Source organism: Clavelina lepadiformis, chromosome 8 (genome assembly GCF_947623445.1).
Source record: "Clavelina lepadiformis chromosome 8, kaClaLepa1.1, whole genome shotgun sequence".
NCBI classification, from domain to species: domain Eukaryota; kingdom Metazoa; phylum Chordata; class Ascidiacea; order Aplousobranchia; family Clavelinidae; genus Clavelina; species Clavelina lepadiformis.
The window spans coordinates 19,272,755-19,284,704 of NC_135247.1; the positions used below are offsets into that span (position 1 = coordinate 19,272,755).

At 39.4% G+C, this 11,950-nt stretch overlaps 1 protein-coding gene across 1 annotated transcript; it reads right to left on the reverse strand.

The window, feature by feature from the left end:
• Positions 1-4,550: 4,550 nt before the first annotated feature.
• LOC143468488 (uncharacterized) lies at positions 4,551-8,517 on the reverse strand. Its single transcript, XM_076965740.1, has one exon. It carries the CDS (start codon positions 7,672-7,674, stop codon positions 5,311-5,313), a length of 2,364 nt encoding a protein of 787 aa, XP_076821855.1. The 5' UTR covers positions 7,675-8,517; the 3' UTR covers positions 4,551-5,310.
• Positions 8,518-11,950: the final 3,433 nt, after the last annotated feature.

Here is an 11,950-nt window from a genome sequence, read left to right on the forward strand (position 1 = left end):
AGTGGAAAATGGTAAAGTCGCGAGCCCGGTTTGGATAAGGGTTAAGACACTGTGCGTTTGTTCACTTCATCGCTTTGAACACGGTGCTTCTTCTTACTTGGCGTGCTATCGAACTCTTTATCGTTGGACTGAAGGAAATTGTGCAATCAAAATTTGGCAATGATTCTTCATCGCTAGTACCCGGTAGAGGGAAGCAAAGATAATTTTCTGCCTTATCAGTTTATTTTGTTGATTATTTTATCTGGTTTGATGTTTATGCCTAAAAACGTACCGATAAACATGAATCCAACACTTTTAATAAATTTTGCGTACTTACCCGCGATGCGAACTTACAACAATGCGTAACCCTCACATCTGTACATGCAGAATACTGACAACAGACGGCTGACAAGACCATAATCCTGCTAATTAATTGTTCATGAGCATGTGTTTTATTGTGCTATAACTAGAACGATTATCATATTAATTTTCGCTTCCCATTACGCGATAAAAAACTTTTGAAAATATGTTACCTAGTTCTTATTTTACAGTGCTTTGAATGCTACGCACTGGACTGGTTCAACACAAAGTCACGTTACGTGGTCAGCTTAGGATGCGACGTGAAATGCGTACGAATTTGCGTGGTATCTGCGGCTCGTTTGAGTGTAATAATTCGGTTTGTATTTACTTTTAGTTGATTATTTTAAACTTTGCTTGACATGCCGAGCAAAATTAGGTTGTGTAATGCGCCATAGATTACACGCAAACTCTTACGCATTTTATGCCACATTTTTCGTTGACCATGAACCTAAACGTCATATCGGACAAGCCCAGTGCGTAAGATTCAAAGCGCTGTAAAATAAGAACTACGTAACTGGGCAAAATATTTTCAAATTCTTTTTATCGCGTAAAGGAATTCATATGCCACTCACCTGAGCGAAATCTACAATCCAATGGGCAGAATGCTTGTAATTTAACAAAGAATCAAAGTAGGTCGACGATTTCCATAGTTAAGTATCAGCGATCGAAAAAATCTTGCCACCCAAACGAAATGGCAGCGGTAACTCGGAAAGGGTCCATAGACCGCCAAAATAACTTGGTTGCCAATAGCGACTGGTACATACAGCTTTTCTGACATGCCGTTGTGCTACGACGGCGAGTGCTCGCTTTCCTAAGGAAGTCTAGTCTATTGCAAGTCTATTAACGCAGTACCAGAACCGGATAATACAATAATCAAAAACGGTAGTAGTTGTGTTTGTTTTACACTTAGAGTCGTTCTACGTCAGATGTCATAAAATTAGTTGGTAAAAGTTAAGGTTTTAAGTATACCGGTGGCGGTACCCTCCAGCTACAACAACTACACTACATTTTCACAAATTTGGTCGGTGCCAATAACTGAAGCATCTAAGATACTTCATATGGAGCGACCTTTCTACCAAAGTTAATGTTTACGGTGGGTTGTGCTTTTAACAGACGAAAAGATAATAAACCAAATTATGCACAGGATTGTGTCTGCAGCTGTCATTTTGTAGATGGAAAGAAAAGAAAAGGAACTAAGCTTAGTAATGAGCAACGATTTCATTTTGAAGATCCAGAGCATGGATATCGTAAAAAGTAAGACTCTGTTGTCGATGGTTCTCAAGGGTTTTAGTCATAAAAGCCTAAAAAAGACATTTTACTACAACCACAACCAATTTATATTCATGAATCTATTACATTTCAAACCTTATCACAGTACGAATAATAAAGTAGCGTAAACGAGCTATATCGGTGGAAGGGTGACATATTATAAAGCTAATGAATGAGCATACAAATGTTTTGTTTTTAGGGTAGGCCTACAAAAGTTAGTAATAATGTAATATTTATTTTATTGTGGCATTGCATTGGTGAATCCTTTAACTGATTAATTATGTCAGAACTCGTGGACACAGCTTTATTCTGTGCTCTGAAAACAGTAACCGTTCGTTGAGAATCAATAATAATATGTAAGTATTCAAAACATTGACAGTTTGGATCTGGTACTGTGATGCTCAACTAGGCTGTCAGTGGTTAATAAACGCGCAATCAATGGAGTCAGACTAACGAACAAACGATTAAGCAATAATTCACTGGTCAACAAATTTTTTTTTATTTTTTGTTGCATGAGATTTTTTAACTGATTCCACACAATCATGGGATGCTGATTTCAAATCTGCAATCAGTTTTTTTTATGCATGCTCTAGTTTTTATGCAATCGAAAATTTAAATTTTTTCGTTTCTGGCTCATATTTAGTGTACGCAGTCTGTATGGTACAGTACCAGTGTTTCAGATAGAAGCTTTCAGCTCTTTTACGTTGTAGCCTACTGCTGTTTAAGGCGTTTGAAGAAGCTAAGCAGTTTGATTATAGTGAGGTATTGCGGATAGATGCTGTAGGAGAGGTTATAAGCTCTATTTTACACTCGTAAATGCAAAAATAAACCTGATTCATTTTGTTATATGAGTGGTGTGTATACGCTTCTTTCGTCAAAGATGAAATATAACATCGTTCGTGAAGCCTGCCTTCAAAGCTTACATCTTGGCGATCAAGATAAGAAATGGTCTCCACATATTGTGTGCCATAACTGCGAAGAAATGCTCAGAGACTGAACAAAAGGAAAGCGGAAGAGTCTGCCTTTTTGCATTCCAATGGTGTGGCGTGAACCCCAAGATCACACGACTGACTGCTACTTTTGCATGGTAAATATGACAGGTGTTGGCAGGAAGAACCGACTAATGCCTTCTTATCCAAGTATACCATCAGCTATACGACCTGTTCCGCACTCTGATAGATTCCCTCCTCCAGTCTTTAGTGGTTTTATATTTTCTGAAGATGAGGAAACTGAATCGGAAAGGGAAGAGGTTATGGAAATGGAGTATAAAAGAACAGATACAGAATCTGAACACTCTTCTGGTGAAACCAGAGTAGCTGTTCAGCAGTTTAATCAATAAGAACTGAATGACTTAGTACGTGATTTAGATTTGTCCAAGCAAGAAGCTCAGCTCATAGCCTCCAGACTCAAGGAAAAACAGGTTCTAGATCAATCTGTAAAGGTTTCCTTTTTTCGAAAAAGAGAAGAGCTCTTTCTTCCCTACTTTTCAGAGGAAAATATGCTGGTATATTGCAACGATATACCTGGTCTTCTCGAACAATTGGGTATCTCCTCGTATGATCCAGAACAATGGCGATTGTTTTTGGACAGTTCTAAGCGCAGTCTCAAGTGTGTCCTTTTACACAATGGAAATGTTTATGAAGCTGTTCCAGTTGGTCACTCCACTGTCTTAAAGGAATGGCATGATGACTTCAGAATTGTTATGGATTTGCTCAGATAACATGAGCACAACTGGATCATTTGTGTTAACCTCAAAATGGTTAGTTTTCTGCTAGGTCAGCAAAAAGGATACACTAAACTTCTATGTTATCTATGCATGTGGGATAACAGAGCACGTGAATAACATTGGACACAAAAGGAGCGGCTCTTACGTGAAACATTTTAAGTTGGCATGCCTAATGTAACCCTCAATCCAATCGTAAGCAGAGACAAAATTGTTTTTCCGCCCCTGCACATCAAACTGTCTAATAACACCGTTTTTTAAAGCTCTAAATCCTGACAATGAATCCTTTCATCATCTTCTTTACACTTTCCCTGCTTTGTCATATGATAAAATTAAAGCAGCAAACTCAAAAGCGTACAAACGAAGAAGTTATTCAGTTATTGGATTTCCATCATTCTTTTCAATGTCATTTTGCAAAAAAGTTGCTTATTATATGTATTTTACCAGCAAAAATGATCTTTGTTACATTTTATCAAACATTTGGTGCCTAATTGTCTGTAAATACAAATGCTAGTGGTAACACAATAATTTCTAGCAACCTATTTTTGTTTTGAGGTTGGTTATTCGACTATAAGCAAGAACGTCATCTGCCAAATCATGTAATTTTCAGAAATTTTGAATTTAGTAAAGAAAAAAGAAAAAATCTCATTTTGCAAAAAATCTACACCTTGCAGAAAAAAACTAAGGTCAGATTCGGATTCAGCGCCCCCAAATTAAGTAAGAACAAGTGTTGGTAGAAATGCAACAAAATTTTTGTTGACCAGTGTAATTAATAACAACCAACCCAAGTAGCCTACATTGCATACTAGGTGGCACAATACAATTCCTTCCTCTTACAATCTGTACAGTGCGGTGTATTATGGAAGCTCTTATCAAATTTTACATTTTTAAGTAAAAAGTTGAAAGTAAGTGAAGATGTAATAAACAGCTCAAAATTATCTCTATAGATCCGAAAATGCCTAAGAAACATCAGCCAGTATAAACATCATTTGAGGCCCAAAAAAACGAATATTTCCAGCTCTCAACACCTGACAAACCAGCTCGACAAAATAAATTCCACGTGACGTGTGGTGGTTACTGTGTTATACAATATATACCATGCTATGGATATTTAATATATTGCAATCTGACTCTTAAGAACGATTAGAAGGTTGCGAATCCTGTCTAGAAACTCCTAAACTTCAGTTGAATAGTTTGTATAATTTTTAAACACTGATAATCTGATTAATATCGGTTTTAATACTCTTCATTATTACTTCAAACAAAACTAAAAATCACAACAATATTATTATTCATATAAAAAGGATTTTAAGAACCCATTAGCAATCAAAGCGCATCACTCTACATTCCACGATGACTTAAGGAATTCGTTCACAAAGTTATTACGATCTATTTCTTCTCATTTATTGAACTTTTAAAACTCTAAACTGGATATTGAAGAACTCAACATTAAAGATTAGTACTAATACTAATACCAATATTAAAACTAATAAAATCATAGCATGCAACGATACATTTATACCCTGAATGAGATAAACAAAGAAACAGAAATTTCAATTTGAAGCGCAATGCGTTTGTCAATAACAGGAAATGATTTTGACTTTTACTAACTAACACTAACACGGAAAATTGCGCATGTACACATGTATCCGAATGGGCGCGATTTGGAAAACGTACGGGAACGGGGTACGCCACTTTACGTAGGTAACCGAGTAGAGCAGTGTTCAAGTTTTGCCCGTAGACGAACACGTTTTTCCAATGTCGCGATGCTGAAGCGCCCATCAAGTCCAGGTTCAAGTTGGGCGATCCTAAACTTAAAGTGTTGCAATAAAAACGAAGAAATGATGCCTAAATGATTGTAGGATAAAGCATGGCGTTATGTAAAAGGAACAACATCAATTAACTTTAAGCAAGAAAAGATGACAACATCCAAATATCGTCATTTACACCGGCAAAAAATAACCAAAACTTTCCTGTTTTTAAACAACTGGTACGTTTTCGATTTTTTCTTTAGCTGCTTTGAAATTCTCCTGTGCCTGTTTGATTGCGTTATCGTTCTCGTTAAGGCCAGCTGGAACGTATTCGCTTCTCATTTCGAACTCTGCACTAAACTGTGCTGCTGCTTCCGCATAATTTCCTTGTTTCTCATAACATTTTCCCAGCAGAGCACGACAGTCGCAAATCGAAGATACAGAATTCTTCTCCTTCGTTCGAATTTCAATTCTTCGATTCGTTCGCTTCGATTCATTTGCCGATCGAATAGCTTCGTCAAATAATCCAAGCTTTAAGGCACATTTCGCGGTGTCGAGAAGACATCTAGCTCTCCTACGATCTCTATAAGAGATTCGATCATCGTCATAATAGAGCAATTCGCGTTTGTAGATGTCAAGCGCTAGTTCGAAATTTTCCAGATGGCAGTGGCAGCTGGCAAGCGTATTGGCGAGCCAAGCCAGCTCGATTTTCTTTTTCGCCTCCGATATCTTCAAGTTTTCGATCGTATTTTTTGATTCTTTCACGTACTTCATACCTTCCTCGTAGCGACCGGTGTCGCGGTACGCCCACGCCCTGCTGATTATGACGTGAACTTTGGTGTCGTCATCGATGTTTTCCTGTTGGTCCAACCACTCTAACATGGGGAGAGCTTTATCCAATTCTCTATTTTTCTCGTAAATCTTGGCGACGAAGAAGCGGATGGAGTGCTCGTCGTCAGGAGGAGTTTGTTGAGGAAGATTTCCCATCTGTTCCCACTCTGCCAGCATCTCAGAGTCAAAGCCGAGGTAGTGGAGGATGTTAAACTTCACCGACGTTGAGCGGCAGAGTTTGTCATCCAGCTCTCTCAGTGGGTCACTGCTCCTCAAGGACATTTGCAGAAGATGTGCTGTGACGAAATAATCGACCAAGCATCTCTTCCCGATGACGGAGACGAGATCATTTATTATTTTGTTGTCGCTCGAGCTATAGTAGCCCTCCCTCCCCACGCAGTCGTCTTGGCATCGCTTCCTCATGTAAACCTTTAGCCTAACTTCACAGGCGAGTGCCACAGCGAGATTAAGATGACGCGCTGTGTATTCATTCGTCATATTTCGTTCATACAGAACCTCAACGATGTCAAAGCATGAGGCATTATTTACGTCATAAATCCTTCCGAGCGCGGCGATGAAAAGCGTCGTGCTTCTGTAGACAACGCGCTTCACATTGCAGGTGCCAGAGCCTTGCAAACCGGACAGACTCACAAAAGTGTCGAAATTTTTCAAGTCGTCGTTCAATTGCGTCATCATCTCCACCGCGTTAGAGGTTTGGTTTTTATGCAAAGACAGTTGCACTCCGTCGCTGAAGTCGCGGTACAACCGCTCGTCCCCTGACACGAAGCAGACTCGGGTGAGAATGTCGCCAAGGTGGTATCCGTTTTTAAGGATTTCTGCCGAGTCTAAATATTGCAGCATGTCGCTGACTGTCTTGATAAGCTCTGTCGTCCATGGCTTCTTTGTTGTCTTTTTTGTCCTGCCTAGTGGCATCTTGCATGCATGTGGCATCAAGCCGTCAAACGAAACGCCACGTTTGGTTGTCGCGTCAAAAAACCAATCTCCACCTGGAACTGTAACGTCATTTAGGCTAGGGATAGCAACACTAGGAATAATGGTTTCTCCCAAATTGACGAGGATGATTTGAAAGATGACGGTGAACCATCGGAAGTACTCCACCATCTTCTCATACTGGGTGTCCTGCTTTATCTTATCTTCCAACACAATGACGTGTTCAAAATCAGAATAAGGAGAAATTTCTTTTCTCGCCAACGAGCCCATCCCGACAAGCGCATATCGACACGGGGGGTTTCCCAATATGTCAATGCATCGGGTTGAGACGTAGGCCATGCTCTCTGCATAGGATTGAGCTATTTTGTTTTGGATGAGTCCGACGTCTCGGATTTTTGCGTCGTATAATTTTTGAAGCTGCTCATCAGCCACAGAGTAGGGAATAATTTCCAGCCCTGCAAGAGATTTCTCGGCTTCTTCTCTCATGCGTTTTAACTTATCGGCCAAATCAAGTGCAATTTGCTCCAAACCTTGACTTTTTCTCGGACTGCTCGCCAGAGTTACAACGTGAGCGCAAAGTTCTCTGAGATCTCTTTTAAAATCATCGTTATCAGGTTGTCTTATGCAAGCGGCCACCAACAAAACAGAACTTTGAATGAGACTTATCTTGTCTGGACTCAGTTTTCTGTAGAAAAGTCCGAGTTTGTGGAAAACAGGAGCAGATTGTTCAACTTCAATCTCTCGTCCTCTCTGGTCACAAACATCCTTCAGTCTTTGCGCCAACTGCGCCTCTTGTGGAGATATCTCCATGAAAACCTTTTTATTTTAAAATTAATTTATTTATTAGAACTTTCCTGAAATACAGTTCGGCAATGATGACGTCACAATGCATGCTCATGGCGGTGAGGTTCGTATAGAGTAACTATAGAGAGAGCGTTTCATGTTCACCGCTGAAACTAAATCTCATCTGCAAATAATCGCCCACCTAAACCTGTCAGCCAGGTTTGCCCTATCTTCTCCATACTTGCAAGCGCCAGCCATGCAGCGTGTTGGTTTCACATTGTGACGTCATGGTCGCCGCTTTTTGCCTCTTAAATTAATTAGCGTTAAATATTTGCGCTTTTTGCGATAGATCTTCGGCAATAATTAGTTCAATGTTATTGAAATTCCATTCTCCGTTCTATACTTACTGACAACTATCCTTTAATTTAAGAACAACTTGTTTTTGGACTTGCTTCTCAGTTTAAGCAATATTGCCAGATACTTATTATTGTGGCGACACTGGAAAGTATTACGTCAACAAGCATGAGTATGACGTTGTGCATGATTCCTCGACACGTTTAAAACAACTTCAAACACAGCACGATGATGACGTCACTCTTGGTCTCTTTCCAGCCTAGTTTTAATTTCTTCGCAGTTTGCCCAGACTAGGCCAGCTTTAGATTTGTTTAAATTAAACTAATGATTATGCGATTTGGTCAAGTCAAATAAACTGCTGGTAAAATTGTCTGTGAGAAGCCGACTTTATACGAAGTTTTAACCTAAAACTTTGCAGAAGCGTTCGTCGCCAGTTGCCTCGACTCAGAAATACTATTTTCGAACTCAGCGCTGATCAGACCAGCAGGAAGCAGGAAGCTTAAGTTGTTATTGTCAGGCGTGGAGACCGCGCTTGCGAGAAACCGCGGTGGACAATGCTAAGTCGCTTTCACCGAGGTAGGATCCTTCAATTACTTCCGCTTTCGACTCTCGCGGTCTAACTCGCTTGTTGTTGATCTGGTTTGATGACGTAATTCCGTTTCATAGAAACATTGATTGGATATCGCCATGGCCACAACTCGTATAAATCCTGATATGACGTAACCTAACAGCCCTTGAATTGAAGAAACTTTTCTCAGACGTCATCACCATTCAGTAAAAGTGCGCGATGTCACATGAAGCTCAATTTATGTCAGTTGTAGGAATTTATTATTATTACAGATGTATGCAGACGGCACCCGGACGTATCTCTCGGCGAAGTGATGAAACTCAGTCTCCGTGTTGACATCTTTTCCTGTTTCGATGTTTAAAATTCTTTTCTCTGATGAATGTTAATCCACGTTTTGCCTCCAGCGCTTGCAAATATGACATCAGACGAGTAGGCTGCAGCAGTCAAGCATAAAACTTAAGTTTACACCGAAGCAATTTGCAAGGGAAGCGCTGATTGTGACGACACAATGCATCTATGACCATGACAATCAAAGCACATGGGTAAAGCGGTGGTTCCCGATCGGGGTGTTATTTGCAACATTCAAGAGTGCCCAACTTAATACGTTTATTCTGTATTGGAGACGAGATGAGTTCGACCGTAGATATTACGCATGATAGTGGTCTGTGTAACTGTAATTGATATGTGGTTAAACTGCTTTACTCCGCGGTCCAAAAGATACCGTAACTTCACGGATGCAAATGATTAGGCGACCAAATTTTTCATGTTTAAAACAACCGTAATTTATTCAACTACAAATTTACAATGCTTCACGTCACTACTTTCTTCACATGACGCCTAATTGAACATAGGCTAAACTCCAATGACCTACACTTCTGACTTCAGTTGACTACAGCGCTAAGTAAGTAGCAGCATGTTGTCAAGCAACTTGACTGATCTAATAGCAAGAACCTTGTTTTACTTCACAAAGAAGGCCAAAAACTGAGATATTTTGCGAGTTTCTCTTGTCGATAATTATCATGTGATGATGAAGGGATATCAGAGTATACAAATCGAATAGAATATAGAACTCTTATTTTCAAACTTCTGCTTTACGAAACATGACGTCATTGATAGATAATATTGTACCGATAACTTTCTGTTTTCTATTTTAGTCGTGACATAAATATCGCGCCTGTCTATCTTGCGTGAGTTTTACTGCTGTTAATCTAATAAATCGAATATATGGAAAAAAAGTTAAATATTTTCCGTATTAAAATTTTTAGTAATTGCCGCTGATCTAACTTGTCTTCAGGAATTACAAAACCATCGTTCATCTTTTTCTGGCTTTTTCGCAGTCAAGAATATAAAAACAGTTTGGTCCAGCTAAAATACCCTTGGGGGCATTGAATGCAGCAAGCGCACTCGCAGACTTTTACGTCATCATTCGTTTTTGTACACCACTCACCACATTTTCCGGTTGGTGTTTCCTTATCTCTATAATCTAGGACAGCGTGGTCCAACTTCTTTTCATCGCGGGCCAAAATCATAAAATTTTTTTATTTTGCGGGCCAATGTTTTTAAATTAGAACTGATTACTGAAGAAATATGAAATTAAAACTGAAAAACAATGTGACATTGATATTGGAACTGAAATTAGAATAGTTCAAAATTTAGCTATTAAATGTTGATCAATGTGACATCTGCGGTCGAGGTTCTTCCTCGACAAGACGACAATAGCGACTATCAAAGCTGACTATCAGTTCGCGGGCCAAAAAATCGGTGCTCGCGGGCCAACTTTGGCCCGCGGGCCTTCAGTTGGACCACGCTGATCTAGGAAATTAGAAAATCAAATAGTAGGCTGGTGTACGGTATTTCAAAATCGAAACCATTTCGAAATTGCTTTATATAGCGTTTGAAAATTTTTCAAGTTCAAAATTGCCGCTATTGTAAGTTACGTATATAGGCCTATATGAGAATAGATATAAAGTTAAGATCCAGCGGACAGCGGTTAATCCCATCTCGTCACTGTCAACGCAACAGTAAATACGCCGATGTGCAAGCGTCTCGCAGCGGAACTTGTTCTCCTTTCGAGTGCTGAAGATATGTCAGCCTTACTTAATCTCTCTTTGTTAGTAGGAAGAAGCTCGGATTAATTGGGTTGCTGGTGACGGAAAATGGATGTTGCCATAGATAGGCCCAACTTTAGTTATAAGTTATTGAAGAAGTGCTTCTGACGATACTAACTTAAATGACGTTGTTTTTCATTAAACTGTAGGCCTAATATTTTTGAGATAGATCATCAGTCAAGCCAAATCCGTAAAGAGAAAGGCCTAAACTACAGATAGGCCTACACTTTATAACCGAATATACTTGGTTAGAAGAGGTTGCTGTTCAAGAAAACTGATGAAGTACTTGGTTACGAAACCCGACAGTTATACAAGTAGGTTAGTATGTTGGCTTGGGCTAGGCCCACCGATATTATTGTATCAAGCAATATAGGAGCCGTAGCCTAGTTCGTCAACATTGGTCTGTTGTTAGTGGTCGACTGGTCGCTTTGTATAGGCCTTAAGGTCTATAGACCTATACTACCCTATAGGCCAGTGGTTCCTAAACTTTTTCAGCTTGTGGCACACTAGAAAAATTATAAAACGCTCGCGGCACACTTACAAGAGCAGGAAAGTTGCTTTAAAAAATTACCCTACTCTATCGGCAATGCCATAATTGGTTTCATCGTCACATGTGCTTATTTATCAGCTATTGAAGCAGTTAGAAAGCTTTTAGGTCGCATATGCTTGTCTGCATGCCTTAATTTAAATATTTATACAATTCTTTTCAAAAGTTCCAAAAAGATTCGCGGCACACCTGAGAATCTGTAGCGGCACACTAATGTGCCGCGGCACACAGTTTGGGAATCACTGCTATAGGCTCTGGGTTTGCAGAACGGTAGTAGGCAAGTTTATACTGGATGCACTTTGCTGATCACCATGATCAAAAGTGTGGCACAAGCTTGCACCGGACTCGAAAGTACGTCAGTTTTCGCCACAAATTGTGTTTACAAACACGCAGCTTTTGTCTTTTGGCATGATCACCTACACTAAAACTTATATTCTTAGTTTATTTATTAGCCCACAATTTGATGTCCAAACAACCGGTTTTTCTCTGTTTATTAGAAACCGGCGTGATGATTGAAATATTGGCGTGAACGCCGAAATTTTACCGGTTCACCTTTGATTTATAATACATAAACAAGAAATTATTGTCAGCAGCATCCTATTTTTAAGACCTTGGATGCTAGTGGTCATCTCCTCAAAAAAAATTTAAGAATATTCCCTGTTTATTATGGAGTTTATAGGCCTATAGATTTTTCTTTTAAATCTTTTATTGAGAAAATATTCTACT

Bases quoted from the DNA above. Each gene is read 5' to 3' on its own strand.
- LOC143468488 (XM_076965740.1), bottom strand. From the start codon at position 7,674: ATGGAGATATCTCCACAAGAGGCGCAGTTGGCGCAAAGACTGAAGGAT.